The sequence below is a fragment of the Kogia breviceps genome, chromosome 2 (genome assembly GCF_026419965.1).
Source record: "Kogia breviceps isolate mKogBre1 chromosome 2, mKogBre1 haplotype 1, whole genome shotgun sequence".
Lineage (NCBI taxonomy): Eukaryota > Metazoa > Chordata > Mammalia > Artiodactyla > Physeteridae > Kogia > Kogia breviceps.
The window spans coordinates 54,607,995-54,630,409 of NC_081311.1; the positions used below are offsets into that span (position 1 = coordinate 54,607,995).

The window sequence follows — 22,415 nt, forward strand, 5'->3', positions numbered from 1 at the left end:
GCCTTCCGGAGACTTTTCAAGTGAGGTGGGGAAAGGATGATGGAAAGAAAACAGGGCAGGGAATGGAAGAAGATAGAACTGTCTCAGCTCTGTTCCCAACTCACCCTGTGGCTTTGAGCAAGCCATCCCTCTCTTGGACTTCAGTTTGCCAACATGCAAAACTGGATAGGTGGAGACCAATGATCGCCAAGGGCCTCTGCACCTCCCACTGCCTAAGCTCTGCCACCATAAATCATGCCAGGTGGAAACCCAACAGTCCTGGCACTCACTCTTCAGAACGGGAAATCCAGAGTCCAGGCCTGGGGAGTCCAGGCCTGGGGAGTCCAGGGTACACCAGAGATGCTCGAGGTCACTTGAGAGGACACCAGAGGGCACAGACCCTAGACCCAACCCGGCCCTGAGAGCCAGTGCACTGAGGGGGAGTCCCAGGACATCTGTCGGGACCAGGAGGCCTTGCCCCTCCAGACTGCGATCACTCTGGACCCTAAACAGAGCATAAAAGGAATGCCTCTTTCAAAACAGTCCCACATTAAAAAAAAAAAAGCTTAAACCAAACCAGTTTTTTGTGGGAGTTTGGAAGTTCTGGGAGCTGGAAGGGATGCTAAAGCCCAGCTTCTTATCCCGGAGGGAAATGGGCCCAGGGCAGGATGGTGCCTTGCTCAGGATCACACAGCTATCACACACTCGCTTTTCCTCCTGCCGGAAGGGTGGTTCTGAAAACCAGAAGCACATGTGCCCTTCCCGCAGAGCCAGTGAACTCCTGCGAGCCCCCCCCACCTCCAGAGGAGGTGGGGAGGACTACCCACAGGGCTCTGGGGCAGCTTCCACAGACGCTCTGTGCTCCCTGATAACAGGAGCTCACGCCCACCACACCCTGCCCAGGAATCTGACTGTATCAGCCTTTGAAAGAAAGGAAGGCAGGGAGGCAGGGTTCTCCGAGGGAGGTTACAGGCAGCGCCCCAGGCAATGGAGAGAAGGAACCCCCACCCCAGCCTCACTCCACCCCAGCCCCTGCCATTGCTGGCACAGTTCAGTGATTAACAGTGAGTAGAGAACAAGATACTAAGCAAGGGGTCGACAGTTCTGTAAGCCAGATAGTGTTTTCAGCTTCGCCTGCCAGAAGGTCTCTGTTTCAACTACTCCACTCTGCTGTTATAGCAGGAAAGCAGCCACAGATAATACATAAGCGAACGGACAGGAGTGTGTTCCAGTGAAGTTGTACGTGCAAAAACAGGCAGACAGCCAGGTTTGGCCTTCGAGCCGTAGTCTGCCAAGTCCTGCACTAAACTATCACACTGAAACCATCTGGACCTAGACAGGATTTCCTTCAGCTCAGCCACACAAACCCCAGGACATCCCTGTAATTCGGGTCTCCAGCCCTGGTAGGTTTTTATCTTACTTCAACAGGTCTTAATAGCCTAAAACTGCAAATAACCCAAATGATATATTCCCACAATGGAATATTCCACAACAATGAGAATCAACGATCTACAATTACGTACCACGGCACGAATGAATCTCACATACAAGATTTAACAAAAGATGTCAGACTCAAAAGGGAGGTAAGTAGGGTTACATGAGGTCATGAGGGTAGAACCTCCCTGACTAGAGGAAGAAAGACCAGAGCTTGGGTTCTCTCTCTCTGCCACATGAGAAAACAGCAGGAAGGCAGTCAAGTGCAGGCCAGGAAGAGAGCCCACACCAGAACCTGACCATACTGACAAACTGATTTCAAACTTCCGGCCTCCAGAAATGGGAGAAAATTAATTTCTCTTGTTTATACCAAACAGCCTGTGATATGTTGTTATGGCAGCCCAAGCTGACCAAGACAGGAAGAATACTTGGGCAGAAAAATCAGATCTAGCATCCAATCAAAAGTTACTAGATAGGCAAGAGGGAAAATAAAAACATGACCTATAACAAGGAAAGAAATTCAGTAACTAGAAGAAGACACAGAAATGAGAGAGAAGATGGAATCAGCAAAGACTTTAAAATAGATATTGTAAATATGCTCAAAGATTTAAAGGAAAATAAACATAATGAAGAGACAAATAGAAAATATAAAAAAGATCCAAATAGAACTATTAGAAATAGAAAATGCAACTTTTGAAATGAAGAATCACTAAATGGGTTTAACTGCCAATTAGGCAATATAGAAGATGAGTGAACTTAAAGAAAAAGCAATAGGAACCTTCTAAACTAAATGGTAGGAGGGGGTTAAAAAAAACAACTGAGCAGCACCTCAGTGACCTGTGGGACAACAAGGAGTCCAAGGGAGGGAGGGTGTACGTTTGAAGAAATGATGATGGGAGTAATCACATATTTGATGAAAAATACAAACCCACAAATCCATAAAACGCAATGAACTTCAAACAGAACACAAAGAAAACACACCAGCACATATCATGATAAAACTGCTGAAATCCAGTGACAAAGAGAAAATCCTGAAGTAAGCCAGAGAGGGAAAGAAAAGACACGTTATATAAACAGTATGCATATACAAGACATTTAACCAAATGAAATGAAAACATATCAAAATGTGTAGGATGCAGAAAACGCAGAGCATCAAATATAGGCATACCTTGGGTGTACTTGGGTTTGGTTCCAGACCACCTCAATAAAGTAAGTCTCACTAATTGTTTGGTTTCCCAGTGCATAAGATTATGCTTACACTATACTGTAGTCTATTAAGTGTGCAATAGCATTATGTCTAAGAAAACAATGTACATACCTTAATTTAAAAGTACTTTACTGCCAAAAAAAGCTAGCCATCATCTGAGGCTTCAGTGAGTCATAGATCTTTTTACAACAGAAACATCAAAGGTCACTAATCACAGATCACCATAACAAATACAATAATAATGAAAACGTTTCAAACAGTATAAGGATTGCCAAAATGTGAGAGACACAAAGTGAGCCAATGCTGCTGGAAAAATGGTGTCAATAGACTTGCTCAACGCAGGCTTGCCACAAACCTTCAATTTGCTAAAAATGCAGTGTCTGGGAAGCACAATAAAATGAGGTATGCCTGTACTTATACTATAGGAAAGAAGAAAGATCTAAAATCAATGACCTAATCTTCTGCCTTAAGAAGCCAGACAAAGAACAAAATAATCCCAAAGTAAGTAGAAGAGAGAAAATAATAAAAAGAGCAGAAATCAGTGCAATAGATTGGAGATGGATGGTGGTGACGGTTGCACAACAGTGTGAATGCACTTAATGCCACTGAACTGGGCATTTTAAAATGGTTATAATTCTAAGTTTTGTTATGTATGTTTTACCACCATTTTTAAATATAAAAACATGACTTTTGAAAAACTTTTAAAGAAATTAATAAAATAAAAGCAGAAAAACAACAGAGAAACATCACCTAAACTAAAGGAAGTCAGATCGGAGAGTGAAATCTAATTTATATAAGTGACAGGAGGCAAATCAGTGGTTGCCAGAGGAAGGGTGGGGGGCGGGGGTTGACTACAGAAGGGCACAAGGACAGTTTCTAAGGGGATGGAAACATTTCACATCTTCATCGTGGCGATCATGATCAGAGGGGAGGGAGGATACAGCTGCCAGCTCAGCGCACCGAACACTTGAAATGGGTACATGTTCATCCTTCCTTCCTTCCTCCCTCCCTCCCTCCCTTCTTTCTATGTATGTATGTATCAATATGTATATTAGAAGTGGATTTATTTATAGAGATACACATTCCATAGTCAGAATGCAGTCCATCTCAAAAGGCAAGACCGGCCTTAGGAGAAATACACTCCACAGACAGAGTGTGGGCCATCTCAGAAGGCGAGAGCCCTATTCTATTTAATCTACACTTCAATAGAAGTGATTTTTTAAAAAATTTATTTGGCTGCGTCCCGGTCTTAGTTGTGTCACGTGGGGTCTTTTCGTTGCAGCGCGCGGGCTTCTCCCTAGCTGTGGTGTGCCAGCTCCAGAGCGCACGGGCTCAGTAGTGGCGGTGCGTGGGCTTAGTTGCCCTACGGCATGTGGGATCTCAGTTCCCTGACCAGGGATTGAACCCACGTTCCCTGCACTGGATGGTGGATTCTTAACCACTGGACCACCAGGAAAGTCCCTAGAGGTGATTTTTTTTAAAAGTATTTCTAGGAAAAAAAAAAAAAAAAAAAGGTACAAACAAGATGGGAATAGGGTACCCCCCCACACAGATGACAAATCACCCCAGCAGGCTGGGCCACACTGACTAATTACTGGCCAAGGAAGCAGAGTTATACACCCCACCAGTTACTGAGACCTGACGCCACCCTGTGAGTGTGTAATAATCATACGTCCTGCGGAATAATCACAGTGCACCATACTGCCCATCCTCGCAAATCCCTCCTGGGGGTCCCAGCCGCACATGCGCCTGAGCCGGTGAGATCAGGAGCTGAGGCCCTAAACGGATCAGCAACTCCTAGTTCTAGCGGAGTCTCGAATTAAGCAATCCTTGCCCTCTGCCTTGGCAAGACAAAATGTGGAAAAATATACAAACACACACCCCTGTGAGCCAAAAGATAAGGCAGTCTACTTCCTATGAATTGGGGCAGCCCTTCTGGAGAATATGACTATATCAATGTCAGGCCGGTCAAAACAATGGGCACACCTTCTGACCCATTTACTCTCACTCCTGGGAATCTATCCCAGCAAATAATTTCTTCCCTTTCCCCAAACGGAAGAAACTGTGTTACAAAAGCTAACCACTGCTCCTTATCTAGGATAGTAGAAAAATTGGAAACAACCTAAATGTCCAATATAGGAGTTTCCAAAAATACAATCAGGAAGACTATGCGGCAACCTGGAATGTTCTACACTAGGTGATGCTGATACGAAAACGCAGACTTCAAGATCACGTGGATACTCTCACCAACATGTGAAACTTTGTGAGACTGCAGACAGGAAAATGGAGCCTGAAGGAGGGAACACAGTCAAGTTGGGATGCCTTGTGTAGTCTTCTAGAATTTCCATGCAGTTACAAAAGTTTAGTAAGTAAAACTGGAAGGGAAAAAAGGTACCACCTCTCAGCAGTGAAACTGAAATAGTCTATACATGTTATTAAAACACTAGACCTTCCCTTTCTGACTGCATTGAATTACCAAGAAATGGAAGCAGAGAAACCATCTGCACTCAGACCTAGGGATCAGGCCTTGGGGTCTGATGTCACATGGACAGAGCTCAGCTCCAATAAGGGCAATTCTCTAATGGTTAGAATGATCCAGAGTCAACAGCCCATTGTAGGGCCAGACAAAGAGAGTTAAGACCATCCACCCACAAAAATGTCACAATCGGGAGCAAGGGTAGGGAGCTGCCGTTAGGTCCTTCCGCATCAGACTGGCTTTGCCTCTCTTGGGAAGGGTTAGGGTTAGGGACTGTCTTGGCTTGCCTGGGGCAGTCCTGGGGCACATCTGTTGTTCCAGCAAAATTCTTAATAACCTATCTTTCATTCTTAAAAGTTTCCCAACTCGGAGCACAAATTACATGCTCACCCTACTTGTGGGAAGCATCTGTGACTTCGAAGGAAGGGGCCTCAAGCCATGCTGGTCACAGAGCACAAAGGTCCGTGTTTCTCACCCAGAAACAGGCTGCACATTAGGGTCAGAAATGAATTCCCGCACTTTACAAGCAGGCAAGCTGTGGCTCAGACCTGCCCTTGTCACTGAGAAGGTCCACAGCAGGGGGGGCTCTCTGTCGTCTGTGCCTACAAGCAGTCTCCGTTTTTCACTTTTAATCCACCTCTGAAATAGATCCAGGCAAGGGCTTTATCAGAATCTTTGCAGATAAAACTCAGTGTCTGTGGTGGGAGTTGCAGGCATCATCGGAATCATCCCTCAAGAGGAATCACTCAGCAAAACCAGGGAAGCTCAAATTCTCTGTGGAATCAGGTGGGGTGAGAATGAACAAAGACAAAGGCTGTAAGCCCCTCCCAGCTTCCTTTCCTCTGCAAGTCAAAGTGAGATTTTTTAAAGAATTTTAATCATAGTAAAGTACACATAATATAAAACTTACCATCTTAACCATTTTTAAGTGTATGGCTCAGTGGCATTAAGTACATTCACAGTATTGTGAAACCATCACCACCGTCCACAGAACTCTTTCCATCTTGAAGAACTGACACTCTGTCCCCATTAAACAGTAACTTCCCATTTTCCCCTCCCCCCAGCCCCTAGTACCCACCATTCTACTTTGTGTCTCTGAAGCAGACTACTCTATGTACCTCATATAAGTGGTATCATAGAGTATTTGTCCTTTTGTGTTTGGTTTATTTCACTCAGCATAATGTCCTCAAGATTCACCCATGTTGTAGTTATGTGTGGGAATTTCCTTCATTTTTAAGGCTGAACAATATATTCCATGGCCTGTATAGACCACTTTTTTGTTTCGCCATTCATCCTTCGGTAGACACAGGGGCTGCTTCTAGCTCTCAGCTATTATGAATAACGCTGCTATGAACAAGGGTGTGCAAATATCTCTTCAAGATCCTGCTTTCAATTCTTCTAGGTATATGCCCAGAGGAGAACTGCTGCATTATATTGTAAATCTATTTTTTACTTTTTGAGGAACTGCCATACTTTTTTCATAGCAGCTGCACCATTATACGTTCTCACTAACAGTACACAAGGATTCCAGTTTCTCCACATCCTCACCAACATTTGTTATTTTTCTGGTTTTTAATAATACCCATTCGAATGGGTGAGAATGATAGTTCATTGTGGTTCTGATTTGCATTTTCCGGTGTCAAAGTGAGATTTTGCCCTAGAAACAGGTCTAACACATCCAAGGAATGATTATAATTTTTAAAAACCGGGCTTCCCTGGTGGCGCAGTGGTTGAGAGTCTGCCTGCCGATGCAGGGGACACGGGTTCGAGCCCTGGTCCAGGAAGATCCCACGTGCCGCGGAGCGGCTGGGCCCGTGAGCCATGGCCGCTGAGCCTGCGCATCCGGAGGCTGTGCTCCGCAACGGGAGAGGCCACAACAGTGAGAGGCCCGTGTACCGCATAAAAAAACAAACAAACAAACAAACAAACCAAAAAAAACCTCTGCTTGTTCCAGCACCTAGAATTGGTCAAGGAATTCAACAGGTTTCTTCTGCATATTCAAACCTGCCCACAGGGCCCGAGTCCACCATCAAGGCTGCCATCCTTCTGCTGCTTGCACTCACTGTTAATTCATCGAAACCAAACAGAAACTCTGCAAAATGATCCATCTGTGCTTTGCTTCAAAATAATCCAAGGTGGGGGGAGATATAAATTAAACATGATAGGTTGAGTTGGTAACTTGTGAAGCTAGCTGATGGGAACATGGCAGCCGGGGTGGGGGGTTCATTATATTCCTCTATTTTTGTATTTTCTCCATTTAAAGAAGAAAACTTCTCTGAGGAGGTAAGAGCTTGGCACATCATCGTATTCATTTTCAGCAACCTTGTGAGGCAGGCAGCAGGCAGGTGAGAGCAGTATTTCACAAAGAAATCAGCTCAGGTTGAGAGTCCAGACTGGCACCCAGGAACCCCCAACTGGACAATGCACTTCCCTAAGGGCTCTGCGTCCCAATTCTCGGGCCTCATTCCACAATCCCAGATCCTGTGCAGATGAAGACAGCAAATCTCCGCCTAGAACCCAGCAGGGAGGGGCCGGGCAGCCTCCCCCTCTCATTTTCCCAACAGAGCTCGCATGCCCCATTTTCCTGACTGTTCCCGTTTGTCCTGTCCTGTTCTGCCCCAGTGCACACTAACTGAAAAATGATTAACTCTCGACCACTAACACTGCCAATTCTGCAAAACTCCGATAACGCTTGGAGCCCCCTTCAATCACCAAGCAGATGTGCTACAATTCTAGATTCATGAACTCCACTATGTGAATTTGGTGCTGCAAATGTATTATATTGGGCAAGTTAGTAAAGCTTCCCAAGAGCAAAGAATCTATCCTGAAGAGGCTCTGAAGAAACAGAGGGCCCTGGGCCACGGCAGCAGCAGCAGGAGTTTCACTCCAGATGCAAAAATCAGGATGAGAGTCAGAGGTTGGGATGTAAGGCCAAGCAAGCACAGCTGGCCAGTGGGCAAGGGGTACAACGGGAAGGTGGACAAAGTGTCTAAAGTGTCAAACCACCTGCCTAGGCCAGGTGGCCCTCAACTGTGCACCTGGCTGGGGGCTGGGCACTCCAGGTGAGGCCAGAAGGCTCTCCTCCAGACAGGGAGCAATGCAGGTCTGAGAAGCCACACATCTCAGGGACGGGGCAACCACAGTCCTCCCATTAGGAGGGGCCCACAGGAACCACCTCAAATGTCCAGCACTGCCCTACCTCAGGGGCAATAATGACGCTGCTGGTGAAAGGCTGTCTGGGCACCAGAAAAGTCCTGCGGTGAATGGCCAAGCCACTGAATCCCACCCTACTTCTCTGGGACAGAAAACCCCCCAAGCTTTGAGATAAATCACCAGGGGGTGATGCTGGAAAAACAAGGGTGAAAGGCTGAGAGATCTTGGTAAGTCGGCCTCGATGTCAAGAGTTCCAGTCCAAATAGGAAATGCCAAAATCCTCAGTAGAGGCAAATGTGGCATCATGACCATTTATTCTGTCCTTCCTTCTCCATCAGGCCCCACCCAGACACTAGCTGCAGACTCGACGCTTGTATTCAATGAGGTTTTAAAACCCTCTGTGCACAGTCATGTCACCGTGCTCTCCTGCACAGAATCAATGTGTGCCTCCCCCTGGACCAATGCCACTGACATGCTCTGATATCTCCCTTAACCCCTTGACCATCTCCAGCCGGTACCCAACTGCTCCTCTTTAAGGCAAGAGCCCTTGAAAGAACTGTCATGAGTCACTGGTCTCCACTTCCTCATGTCCCATGGGCTCCTGGACCAACTCCAGATGGATTTCCATCCCCAGCAGTTCTGGTCAAGGTCATACCCTCCACCTTGTCAAAGCCAACGTCAATTTTTCTGTCCTCATCTTACTCCTCTCTACATGAAGGGCTTCCTCTCAAGGCTTCCACGACACAAAATCTCCTGGTCTTCCTTTTATCTCAGGCCACTCACTCATAGCCAACTTTGGAGAGGACTTTCCTCCTCAACCCCACCTCTAGCATCCCCGCCTCAATATTCAGACCCCTCCTCTCCTCAGTCAATACACTCTCCTTCGATGATCTGGTCACCCCTTCCTCTGATGGTGGCCAAGACTTTCATCTCCAGGATGGCCACTGGTACGGGACACTGACATCTCCATGTGGCTGGTTAAGAGACCACTCAAACCCTTCTGCCCCAACTGCCCATCTCAGAACATGGGACCACCATCCATGCCTTCACTCTGCAGAATCACTCCAAAATCAGATGATCCATCCAACTTAAAACCTACCAAGAGTTACTGAAAGAAGTAGAATTCCAGCTACTTACTGGGAACCATACAGTCCTGCATGACCTGGCTTCTTCATGCCCGTGTCCTCACCTGAGTCCCCTGTGCCCTGTACTCACTCCGCTCCAACCACATGGCCTTCTTTTTGCTTCTTGTACATGCCAAGTTCATTCCTGCCTCAGGATCTCTGCACATGCTACTCTCCCTACCTGGAGCTTTCTTCCCAAGACCCCACATAGCTGTGTCTTCACTAGTACTCAGGTCTCAGCCTACAAGCCACCTCTCCTTAGAATGTGCTTCCCAACCATCCTGGCCAAGCGGCTTCACCCTCCCTGCTCTGAGGCTCAGTAGGCTAATAGCCCTTCTGATTGAACACCAGCACCACAAGGACAGGGTTTACTCCCCTTGGCCACCCTTACCTCCCAGAGCCCAGGACAAGGCCTGGCCCACAGTGCAATGTGCACAAAGGACCCGGCAGCTGATGTCTCACTGGGGCATTCCTGGGGTGTGGGTGGAGGGAAACCAACACGCATCTGGGTCAGAGCCCCATCTTCCTGAACCCCCTAGGCTAGGGTAGGGCCCCTTCATCTGGTCTTCGATCACCTTGGCCTTCCCCATCACAGCACCTGACGGTCTACTTTATAATTTACTGGGTTGGCCAAAAAGTTTGTTCCGGTTTTTCCATTTTGAACGGAACTGGATTTTCCAGTTTTCTGAACAAACTTTTTGGTCAACCCAATACTTGTCACTGGTTTCATGAGGGCAGGACCCTGACCGTCAGCCACCTCATCCAGAGCCTCACAGGGCTCTGGCAAATCAAAAGAACATGAAGAAGCATGATTTACTAATTAAGGACTACGCCAGGGAACATGGCCGCTCTCATCCACTCACCCAGAAGACGATGTTGTAGCTGAAAAGGAGATACTTGTACCAGCAGCTGACCTCGGCGTTGGAGTATCTATAATAGTGCATCTTCTGAGAATCAGGGTCTGTGGAGAGAGGAGGAGTGATAAGACAGCAGGTTCAGTTTCGAAACATCTCCCCAAAACCTGCTCCCCAAGAAAGAGCAAAGGCAAGATACAGACTCAAGCTCCAGAAATCCCCAAATTGTCCCCTGTGCTCTTTTACTAGTCCAGACGTGGGTTTACTATCAATGGCAGCTACAGGTTAGACAAAAATCAGGTGAAGTCAACTTTCCATAAACAGCCAAAAGAATAAGGAGAATTCTTGAAAGAATGGGGGATGGTGATTTTTAAAAAGTGTGTTCTAAATACCAGGACTTCTGCTGGGAACCTTCCCAAACATTATCTCATCACCTCTCCATTGGGTATTGATTTCCCCACTTCCTGATGGGGAAATAGGAGTTCAGAAAGGTCATGTGACTTGCCCAACAGCAAGACAAAAACAACAGGGCCCAGCATCTAAACCAAGGCGGGGGGAGGTTGGGGGTTCCCCACAGTCCACATTCTTTCCACCCACGGCTACCTGGAGCAGAGCAACCAGGAGTTCAGGGAACCAAAGGAAGAAATGAGGGCTTGACCCCTGAGAGCCGCGTTTGGGAAGAAGAGATGAAAGGGCAGGTCTGGACGTGACCTAACAGTGACCAGTCAGGAAAAGCCATATTCGTTCATCTAACATTTTCTGAGACAACCTCCCAAGCTCACCCTCAAAAGGTAAGGAAGGCAGAGCACCCTGGCCCGGGCAGAGAGATCCTGTGAGCCCACAGCAGCCAGCCTTCACCCCATTCCCCCTTCCTCTGACTAACCTCCCACCTACCAGGACCACTGTTTTGGCCTCCTGGGGCTGCAGTAAAGCTTGGATTATAGAACACTGAACTGCACAGGGTGAAGGAGGGGCCACTCTTTTTTATCTGTGTCCATCCGCCAAAGCCTGCACAAATGAGGGTGCCCTCAAAGGGGAATGAATTCCGAGGGCCTGGCCCACCTTTACTATGTTCCTTTTTGAACCCCAGTGGCAACCTAGGTGAACCCTGGACTCCTCCATTATCCCCTACTGTCAAACAGTGTCTGAATGGTGGGGAAGGAGGTAGGTGCCTATCTCAAGCTGACCCCCAGGGTGGGATCTAAGGCTCGCGGAGAAAGCTCCCCCCCACCCCCTATTCGCCCCACTCCCCAGGGTGAGGAGAGGAAAAAGATGTAACCCAGAGCCTAAGGCAAAAACAAACAAGGCTACTCTGGCAGTGGGGAGACAAACCACCCACAACTGCCAGCAAGAGACCAGCTTCTGCACCTTGCTGTGGAGCAACCACGGCAAAATCCCTTCCTGTAAGGTGGCCTCTGTGGCCTGGCCACTGTTCTGTAACGTCTTGAGAAAGTGTTGCCAAGCAGGGACATGAAAACCACATCCTTCTGGAAACGGGTGCTCTGACTGCTCCACCATCCTTCCCACAGAGCAGAGCCAACAGGCAGAGCCTGGACACCACCACCCACTGGCTCCCCTCCCTCCAGGGGCGATGGGCGCGTGGTCAAGGCCCAGCTGGGAGTGCCAGCCTGCCTGGCCTCAAACCCAGCCAGGGAGGGGCAGTGACCCAGCAGCCCCACGCCCACTTCCCCATCCCACCAGCAGAGCAGCAGTTCTACAAAACTCCCCTCAAAGAATGCGTGTGAACACAACCCCCAGGTAACAAGGGACAATACTGGACACAAGGACACACAGGAGGCCTGAACACAGCCTGGGCCACACAGGGTGGCTGCAGGGAGAGGAAAAGGTGCTCTCAGGCAGAGATTCCTTCCTTCAGCAACATGACCTGACCTGGGCAAGCATCAGCCTCTCAGGGCCTCAGCATCCTCAACTAAAATGGGGCCTTAACGACCATATGTCACTGGTGTTGAGGAGATCAGCCGGCAGCATCAAAATGACTTACTCTAAACACAGATTTCTGGAGATTCTGATAAGCAGGTCTGGGTTGGGGCCAAGAATCTCCAGTTTTGACAAATTCCCCAGGTGATTCCTGCCACGCCTAATGGACAAGGTATCAGGTTGGGCACGGAAGGCTGTAGTCCCTCTGGGGATCTTGCAAAGGTGGAAGGACCCTGTCAGCTATATGTGCAGCACAGAGACTGGGAGTGCAGTAGTGATGGCTCCTGGTAAGCAATTAACTAAAAGTAACCAAAATTCACCCACTTGTGTTTCGCAGATTATAAAACCCCATAGCACTGCTTTGTCTTCCTAGCTGCAGATGAATGAATTAATCCACACAGGAAACATTTTTTTAATCTAAAACTCAAGTAAGTTTAAGACACAGAACAGCCAGCTTGACTGGAAATGACCTATGAGGCAGAAAAATGTTTAAGTGGTAGAAACCCTCTTCTTTTTATGGACAAGACAATCCTGCTTCTTGGAAGGCCAAATGCACCTCCCCACCTGTGCATCCTAAAGAAGCCAGAAAGTGGATGGCCGTGCCCTCCATGGAACTGGGCCCCAGAGACTGGGGAGGGCTGCTCAGGCATGGTACCCGAACGTTCAGGAATCCAAGAGGGCGCTCCTTGGACATCATTTAACCTAAGCATAGTAAAGAACTCTCCCCAGAGCTCTGAAGCAGTAAACAAAGCCAGGCTCCCTTCTTTCTCCTTGGTCTTGGCTCCACAAAGAAGCCAGCTAATTAGCACTGGCCTGTATGCTTCCCACAGCACTGCAGACCTCATCCCTGCCCGCTTGCCCAGGGCCTCTGAAAAACGATGACCCTGAGGTGACACAGAGACTCTCCATGTGGAGATCCCTGGTCTCCTTCAGCTCCAGCCAGGTAAGCAGGGAGAACATGGAAAGGCCACAGGGAGCTCCTTGGCACACAGGCTGCAAGGAGCCTGTGCTCTGGAATGTGGATTCTCTGCAGGGGGCTGGTTTTCTCACCATCTGCTCTTGCCTCCTCCACTGGGCTTCCAGGGTCTCACCCCACAAAGACTCAAACCAGGAAATAACTCTGCTTTCACAGATGTCAGGGTCCGAACCCACACCTGGAGAATCTCAACAACCATGACTTAAACCCCAAGCCCTCACTCCCTGGTTAACTCAAACACTTGGAACTATACTAGCCAGGTCCATGCCAGGGAATGATCAGAAAGAAACACCCTAATCATCCATGAGATGATGTGTCACACTCAGATATGTCCCCTTACATGCCTGCCACACACACACACACACACACCCGCCCGACAGAGCACTCGCATAAGCACTGTGCCACTTGTGTTGGACCAAAATAACCTTATGAGGTCTTGGGGCAGAGGGTGTCTCAATGACACTTATTTCCCCATTCCAACCCACAGAAGAGGTAACTGTTGACGGGAAACCGGTTAGTTTAGTCTTTCTTTTCTTTTCTTTTTTTTTTTTAATTAATTTATTTTATTATTTATTTATTTTTGGCAGTGTTGGGTTTTCATTGCTGCGCGCGGGTTTTCTCTAGTCACGGCGAGCGGGGGCTACTCTTCATTGCGATGCACAGGCTTCTCATTGCGGTGGCTTCTCTCATTGTGGAGCATGGGTTCTAGGTGCACGGGCTTCAGTCGTTGTAGTGCATGGGCTCAGCAGTTGTGGCTTGTGGGCTCTAGAGCGCAGGCTCAGTAGTTGTGGCGCACAGGCTTAGCTGCTCCGCGGCATGTGGGATCTTCCCGGACCAGGGCTCGAACCCGTGTCCCCTGAATTGGCAGGCAGATTCTTAACCACTGCACCACCAGGGAAGCCCCTATTTTAGTCTTTCTTCACCCACTTGTTTATTCCTCCTCCCCATGGGAAGAGAAGGCACTCAATGGGCCAGGAGGTGAGGAGAGTGACCCCAGCCCACAATTCACCTAAGGAGCAGGGAGGAAAGGCTGCCTCTCACTCCTGACCTGCTCGCTCTGTTCTGCGACCAGGAGGTGGAGAAGCAGGTCCTGAACTTCAGCCAGAAGATCCAGGTCTCCACATAGGCAAGTCCCAGAATTTAAATGGAAGGAGGTAACAGTTAGACCTGTTTGGACCCTAGCCTAAGCCACATCCTCCAACACAGGGCCTTGGGTTTGGGGGGGAATGAAGCCATGAGCACCTGAGGTCTGGCTTGGCAACCTCAATGAAGGAGAAAAGACTGTTGAGTGCTCCCCAGCCACGAGTCTGAGGTGTTACCTGAAATTTACCAAGGACCAAAGAACAGAAGGTGATGAGGACAGCGGCGCTGAAACCAGAACCAGATCTGACCCAAAAGTTAGCCAAAGGGACTCGAGAATGACTGTGGTCCCTGACTTCTCATCTTCTTTGGTAACCCTAGTCACGTCAGAGGAAGGCAGAACTCAGCTGTCTACCAGCTAACCAATTAACACCAAGACCATTTACCCGAAATACATACACAGACTAAGAACTTTGCCTCCTAACAGAAGATGAATAAACTTTTCACAAATACTAATTACCACCACAATTGAGAAGAATCTCCAAAAGCTATTTTGTGTTTTTTGCATAGAAAACAATTATCAGAAAAATTTAATTCCAAGTCCTCCAACTGTCTCAACTCCAAAAGTTATCAAAACAGAATAAAGCATTTATGTAGCAAATAGGAGGCATGTGTTTGTCAAAATATCAACTTCTTAAAACAAGTGGGAAAGTCAGAATTATTTAAGTGTTGAGATAGCTCGTTTGCGATCAGAGTGGAACTGAATAATACACTAAAACCAATCTAAATATTAAAGGCTACATGTACACACACACACACACACACACACGCACACACGCACACACACACGCACCAATCTTCACTTTTGAGCCAACAGGAAAAAACAATCAAAAGTACAAAAATATTAATATAAAACAGGTAAGTTTTTTAATTCCCATACAATTAAAAGTAACATTAAAATTAAAAAGGAAGCACAAATGATAAGCTACCTGCAGCTGCAGCTATTATGACAAAGGGTAAATACTATCTGCAACATATAAAAATTCATACTTTAGTCGATTTACAATGTTGTGTTAGTTTCTGCTGTACAGCAAGGTAATTCAGCTATATATATATATATATATATATATATATATATATATATATATATATATATACACCCACACACATACATTATTTTCCATTATGGTTTATTGCAGGATATTGAATATAGTTCCCTGTGCTATACAGTAGAACCTTGTTGTTTGTCTATTTTATACGTACTAGTTTGTATCTGCTAATCCCAAACTCCTAATTTATCCATCCCCCACCCCCTTTCCCCTTTGGTGAACATGAGTTTGTTTTCTATGTCAAAAAAAAAAGAAAAAAAATTCATACTTAACAAAAGATCCTAGTTTTAGACAAATAGACAAAGGATACGGGCGTTATACTGAAATGGAAGGACAATACAATTCATAAATGGAAAAATATTCATAGTCACTGGAAATGAAACTTAAAGACAACCCACAGATAGTGTTTTACACTTTTTAATTTAATAAAATCACCACCACTATTGCTGGCAAGCCACAGTGAGGCTGGTGCATGCATACCTTGCTGGCATGGGAGTAAACTGTTACTAACCCTTTGGTAAGCAATATAGTTACAGACATTCAAATTAAAAAAAAAAAAGAAGACCCTTAATCCAGTAAATTTATGACTCAGAATTTGCCTCAAGGAAAGAAACCGAAAGAAGAAAAACAATATGAGTTAGGTGTGAAATCTAAACATCCTGGTTTGCAATTATGAAACAATTTGTAACCATGTGGTCAAAGGTCAAAATGGAAACTAAAAGCGAGAAAATGGTTTCATGGGTTGGTAGACATACAAGTGATTTTCTAAAAGGTTTTCATCATCACACTTACCATTACCACCTTTGTATTAAAAATATAAACTGAGGGGCCTCCCTGGAGGCACAGTGGTTGAGAATCTGCCTGCCAATGCAGGGAACACGGGTTCGAGCCCTGGTCTGGGAAGATCCTCAGTTGCGCGGAGCAACTGAGCCCGTGAGCCACAATTACTGAGCCTGCGCATCTGGAGACTGTGCTACGCAACAAGAGAGGCCACGATAGTGAGAGGCCCGCACACCGCAATGAAGAGTAGCCCCCGCTTGCCACAACTAGAGAAAGCCCTCGCACAGAAACAAAGACCCAACACAGCCATAAATAGTGGTTAAGAATCTGCCTGCCAATGCAGGGGACACAGGTTTGAGCCCTGGTCCGGGACGATCCCACATGCTGCGGAGCAACTAAGCCCATGCGCCACAACTACTGAGCCTGCACACCACAACTACTAAAGCCCAGGTGCCTAGAGCCCGTGCTCTGCAACAAGAGAAGCCACCGCAATGAGAAGCCCGTGCACCTCAACGATGGGTAGCCCCCACTTACCACAACTAGAGAAAGCTGGCACTTAGCAACAAAGACCCAATGCAGCCAAAAATAAATAAATTTATAAAAAATAAAATAAATAAAAATTTTAAAAATAAATGGAGGCCACTGCTGGTGGAGGATGCTGGCCCCCCAAGTGTGATGACCTCTGTAACCAAAGTAAACAGGGCTCGTCTATTTTGGGATAATATTAACTTGTAAGATTCCTTCCTCCTCCCTCTCCCTCCCCACCTCTTTATTTAATTTAAAAAGTAGCACACGCTCAACTATAAAATACTTGGACAATTCAGAAGTATGCAAAGGGAACTGGCAATGAGAAGCCACTGACAATGGCTTTCAAATTTTTTACGATGGCCCACAGTAAGAAGGACATTTAACAATCAATCCAGGGCACATATACTTACATGCACCTCTGAGTTTTGTGAAACAGGGCTTCCCCTTATCACAGGCCATGTGTTCTAGATTTGCTGTTGCTTTAATTTTTTTCAAAATTGTCCCTGCACATAATCTACGAATCAGCGACTGTAAAAGCTGTGTTGAGAAAAACAGTAGATCCCAGGTCCCAAGGCCAGGCCTTGCCCTTTCCAGGGACTCCCTCAACTTCTAGCTGGTCTTCATGTTAACTTCCCAAATATCTCTTAGAAATTTCTGTATGTGATATGTTTGTCTTACTATTCCCTGGCTTTTCAGTGTTATTTAAGTGTTACTTATCCACTTCCCACCCTGTAAGACAAGGGCATAACTCTCTTCCCTCCTCTACAAACCACCTGTGCCCAAACACCCACCCCACTCCTTTCCCATACCTGCACTCCAATTATAGCTAAACTGTAGTGATGGCTAGAGTAATTTTCAGCGTTTACATTATTGGGACCACAAGAGCCATCAGAGTGAGCCATGTAAACCATGATTACTTTTCCTAGACAACTTTTTGTTCTCTGGAGTTAATAATTCTTATTTTTCTGTTTGTTTAATTTTCTACGAATCTATTAATATTCAACCCCAAATTCAATGCCAGTTGTCCAAATCTCCTCTCAATAAGTTCACTCACATAAGATGTCCTATTTCTAGTTCTTCTTCCAGAAGAAACCTCTCCTGGAATCCTCTGAGTGGTTTTAATCTGGACCGGGTCCCAGAACTCCCTTTTGCCTCATTTGGAATACAGCCTCCGAGGGAGCCAGTCTTTGTTCACCTTTGTGGAAGAAATCTTCAGGGCAAAAGGAAAGTTTTTCAGACCCTGTATGTCTGAAAACATCTTTATTTTACCTTCATTTCTGAATAAAAGTTTGGCTGTGTATAGAATTCTAGGTTGGGAGTCAATTCCACTGAGAACAATGAAGGCGTCTCCCTACCTATATTCCAGGGTATTGAGAAGGCTGAAACCACTCAGATTCCTGATCTTTGTATTTAACCTGTTCCTTTCTCTCTGTAAACTTGTAGGATCATCCCTTTCTCCCCAGCACACTGACATTTCAGGGTACTGGTCTACCTTCATCCACTTGGCTCAACATCTGATGAGTCCATACAATATGGAAACCTATATCTTTCTAGGAAATTTTTTTCTGGATGATTTTCCCACTTGCATTTTTTTCTGTTCTCTCCTTCTGCAGCTCCTATATTAATGGATATGGGAAACCGGGCTGATTCCTTAAATTTCTTACCTCTTCTGCTCTATTATCCATCTCTTCATCTTTCTTGTCTATTTTCTGGAAGACTCTTTCAACTTTATAATAATTCTAATTATTCTAATAATTCTGATATTTTTGCTCTGCTCTTACTCTTTTAAACTTTTAATATTTTTTTGTTTTCTAAATGTTCCTTTAGTATAGTATCCTATTCATATTTCATAGATATAATATTTCTCTTATCTGAGAAATGTCTAATTTTTTTCAAAATATCCTCTCTAAATAGAATATTTATTTCAAGTTGCCTTCCCCCCCACACACACACACACTTGTTTTGCTTCCTTTTATGTTAGGTACTTTCTTCAGATATTAGCAAACCTTGGTAATCCTCATGACTAAGAATAAATGCCTAAGAACTGACTAGTAGCACTGAGTTCTTGGGCAGGTGAGTTTCTGTGCAGGGCGAGCTGGCTGGGCCATCTGCTAAAGATGTCGCCAGCATCCTTAGTTCTTTCCTCTTAGGCCGGTCAGGTTCCCCAGGGAGGTGTCTTTTAATCTCCTGCCTGAAAGGTAAAGGGCTGGCTGTCGGTGTTCTAGAAGCCAAGTGGGATAAAAGGCTGGGGAATGGAGATAGTCTTCATATGAACCTCCAAGAACACCTGGAGTCTCCCAGGTCCTTGGTTTTTCCTTCAGCAGAAGGAATCTCCAACGTCCAGCTAAAGGGAAGAAGCAGTCACCAAGAACCACTGAGAAAGGAAAGGGCTCTAATCACATCAACTGCTTTCAAGCAATTCTTATATTTAGCCACCTCTGATGCTCCTCCCCCGCAAACCCCCCTAAAATAATAATATGGTGACACCAACTCCTACATTTCAAACTGAGCCCCTCACCCATCTAATTATTGGTTTGCAAATTTTTTCTTGGTGTTGTTTCCTTTCCCATTCTCCCTGTCCTCGTAGATTGATTGCTTTTTAAAAATTCCCTTTATCTTAACTTTTGTGGGGTTTTAGGATAAAATAAAATTAGGTGTGTCCACTGAATCCACCATTTTTACACAGATCTCTAGGATGACTTCAAATATTTTTTAATTGTCATCTTTTTACTGAGCAAAGTCAAAAAACAGGAAGTATAATTTATAACCATATAAAAGAAAGGACAAATGAGATTTTGCAGATGTAATCAAGATGAATAATCAATTTACTTAAAATAGGGAAACTGAGTGGGTCCAGTGTAATTACATGAGCCCTTAAAAGCAGAGCTTTTGGGCTTCCCTGGTGGCGCAGTGGTTGAGAGTCCGCCTGCCGATGCAGGGGACATGGGTTCATGCCCCAGTCCAGGAAGATCCCACATGCCACGCAACAGCTGGGCCCGTGAGCCATGGCCGCTGAGCCTGCGTGTCCTGAGGCTGTGCTCTGCAACGGGAGAGGCCACAGCAGTGAGATGAGGGCAGAAGTAGTCAGAGAGATTCCAAGCATGAAAAGTATGCAATGCATTGTTGCTGGATCTGAGACAGAGGAGCCACATGCAAGGACCAGAGAGAGGCTCCAGGAATTAAGGATAGCCCTGGTTGACAGCAAGGAAACAGGACCTCAGTTTTACAACAAACAGCAAGGTTTGTCAAACTATGGCAAACTAGGTTCTGCCCCAGAACCTCTTCTGAATGCAGCCTGCCTACCCCTTGATTTTGGCCTTGTAAGACCCCTAAGCAAAGAACCCAGTTGAACTATGCTGACCTGGACAACACCATCCACCCATATCCCGAGCTAGAACCCAAGTTATCCTGCTGGCTCCCCGCTGCCTCATTCTCTAGATTCAGCCATTCACCAAGATTCAACCTTTCCACCTGGCCTTCGAGGCTCCCAGTACTTGTACCTGCCCACAGGCCCATCCCAGGGAAGGGCAGCCATATTCCCAATGGAGCTGGGAACCCTGCTGCACCTCCAAACAGCACACCTTAGGCCCTGGACTTTCCAGGTCCTCAGTACCCACTGAGTACTGGCCGTAGGAACAGGGAGGTCCAAGGGGAGAAGTCTAGGAGGAGACAGGTGAATTTCAAGGGAAATGGGTTCCAGTAGGAGAGATGGATACAAAGGCAGGCCAGAGTAGGCTGCCTCACTGCCCATGGGAATCACACAGAGGAAGGATGTCATGCCTCAGCCCTGGGGCACCGCCACCCTGAGAGGGGAAGGAGGGGTCAGGTCCACGGGCTCCCCACTCAGCTCTGACTCACCCTCAGAGTCAGAAGTGTCTAAGTCCTCCCCTAACCCATACCCCTTAGGACCCAACTCCCCCTACTGAGAGTCTGCCAGAAACAGTGCAAAGTTGGACATGGTGGCAGCCGCCACTCACAGGGGTCTGGGAAGACACTACAAAGCCAGCCAGGCGTTAGGGTGGGCCACCGTCCCTTATCACAGGCTCACAAGCACAGGCTCTACCACACAGGTGTGGGAGAAGGGAGGTTCCCAGAGTTCAGAGACCCTCAGGCCCTTGACTGCTGGACCTGGGATAGCCTCCAGGTGGAGGTCCAGGAAAGCCTAGGCCACCAGCTCTGAGCCCCACCAGGCTCTCCAATGGGCCTAGGATTCTAAGTGCTGTGTGAATTGACTTCCTGTATGAAACTCTGTTCTTAGCAAACACGGCATTATGAGCTTCCACAACCAAAAACCCACAACCCCAAACCTGCTGAGTTTGAGGAGCACCAAGGGGCCCCTCACTAATCTGGTGAGGAGACATCTGTCTACCTCAGTGCTGTCACCAGGAAAGAAGCTGAGGGAGGGAGGGATGTGGGTCAGAGGAGGGAAGTGGGGAGGTGAGGGCTCAGTGGGAAAAATGCTGGGCCAGGAATGGAGGTCATCTAATCCAGCGATTTTCAAACTTACTATTTTTATTACTTTTCAAGCTACAAGAGCTTTTGTACAAAGAGACTCTGACCCAGAAACCCAGCATGGAGGTGGGCATAGCAGGTCTCTTCAAGTGGCTGGTGGAAAGGGGAGGCTCCATGAGCTACACACTTGAAAATGACCGGCCTGGTCCAGCTGATCCCAAATTCCAAGGAACAGGAGAAACACTCAAGGAGCTTTTTCCAAACTGCACATGGAGACTAGTTTAATAGGACTGTGACAGACCTGGAAATTCACATTTTTAAGAGCTGTCCTTCACAGCCCTGTTTGAAGGGACCCCCACTGGCCCAAGCTGGAACAATGTGAGCGTCAAAATAAACAATAATACTAATGCATTTTAACTCATTGAATAAAGCAAGAATCCATGAGTCCATTCTAATATACATAAATGGATAAATAAACAAGTGGAGGAGAAGGGAAAGTTCTTTACAACAGAATGATAAATGTAAAATTAATGTAATTAAATCATTGCCACTCCACAACCACAACAGAAATAACTGATAATGGGTTTTCAGTCTATTCAGGCTGTTGTAACAAAACACCAGACTGGACAAAATACCACAGACCAGGCAGCTTCTAAAGCACAGAAGTTTATTCTTGACAGTTCTGGAGGCTGGGAAGCCCAAGATTAAGGCACCAGCATGGTCAGGCAAGGGCCTCATCCTGGTTCAAAGCTGGCACCTTTTCACCATGTCCTCACAAGATGGAGCAGCAAGGGAGCCCTGTGGGGTCTCTTGTAAGGGCACTAATCCTATTCTTGAGGGCTCCACCCCCATGACCTAAGCACCTCCCAAAGGCCCCACCTCCTAACATCATCAAACCAGGCACTAGAATTTCAATATGTGAACTGGGGCAGGGGATGAAACAAAAACATTCAGACTGTAAACAGGTTCTAAAACCAGTTGATCAAAGTTTGATGAGAAAGCAGCATGTTTACATAGTCTCAAAGTATCTCCCCATAGGACACTTACTAATTACAAAGAACATAATAGTAGCTCAGCAGTGGAGAAACCCAGCAGATACGGCCTTAACCAAGTGATCACCTCTGTCATCACTAGTAATGAGGCGCTCAAGCCAACATCCATCCCTCCTGAAGGGATACACTGAGGACACACCACAAAATGCATAACCCGAGTCTTACCTTGACGAAAGATCAAAAAACAAACAAAACAAATGAAGGCAGAGTCTACAAGATAACTCACCTCCAGTAAAATGTAGAATTTGTGGCCATTTTCCTTTAAACAAACAA

At 46.4% G+C, this 22,415-nt stretch overlaps 1 protein-coding gene across 5 annotated transcripts in view; it reads right to left on the reverse strand.

Annotated features, from left to right (window-relative positions):
• Window positions 1–22,415, reverse strand: part of TSPAN14 (tetraspanin 14) — a 62,227-nt gene that overhangs the window by 16,940 nt on the left and 22,872 nt on the right. For all 5 annotated transcript variants that reach the window (XM_067025248.1, XM_059053091.2, XM_067025249.1 and 2 more), the window contains exon 2: window positions 10,237–10,334. In XM_067025248.1, coding sequence (XP_066881349.1) covers window positions 10,237–10,317 — 81 coding nt within the window. In that variant the 5' untranslated portion in view covers window positions 10,318–10,334. The remainder of the gene's footprint in view (window positions 1–10,236; window positions 10,335–22,415) is intronic.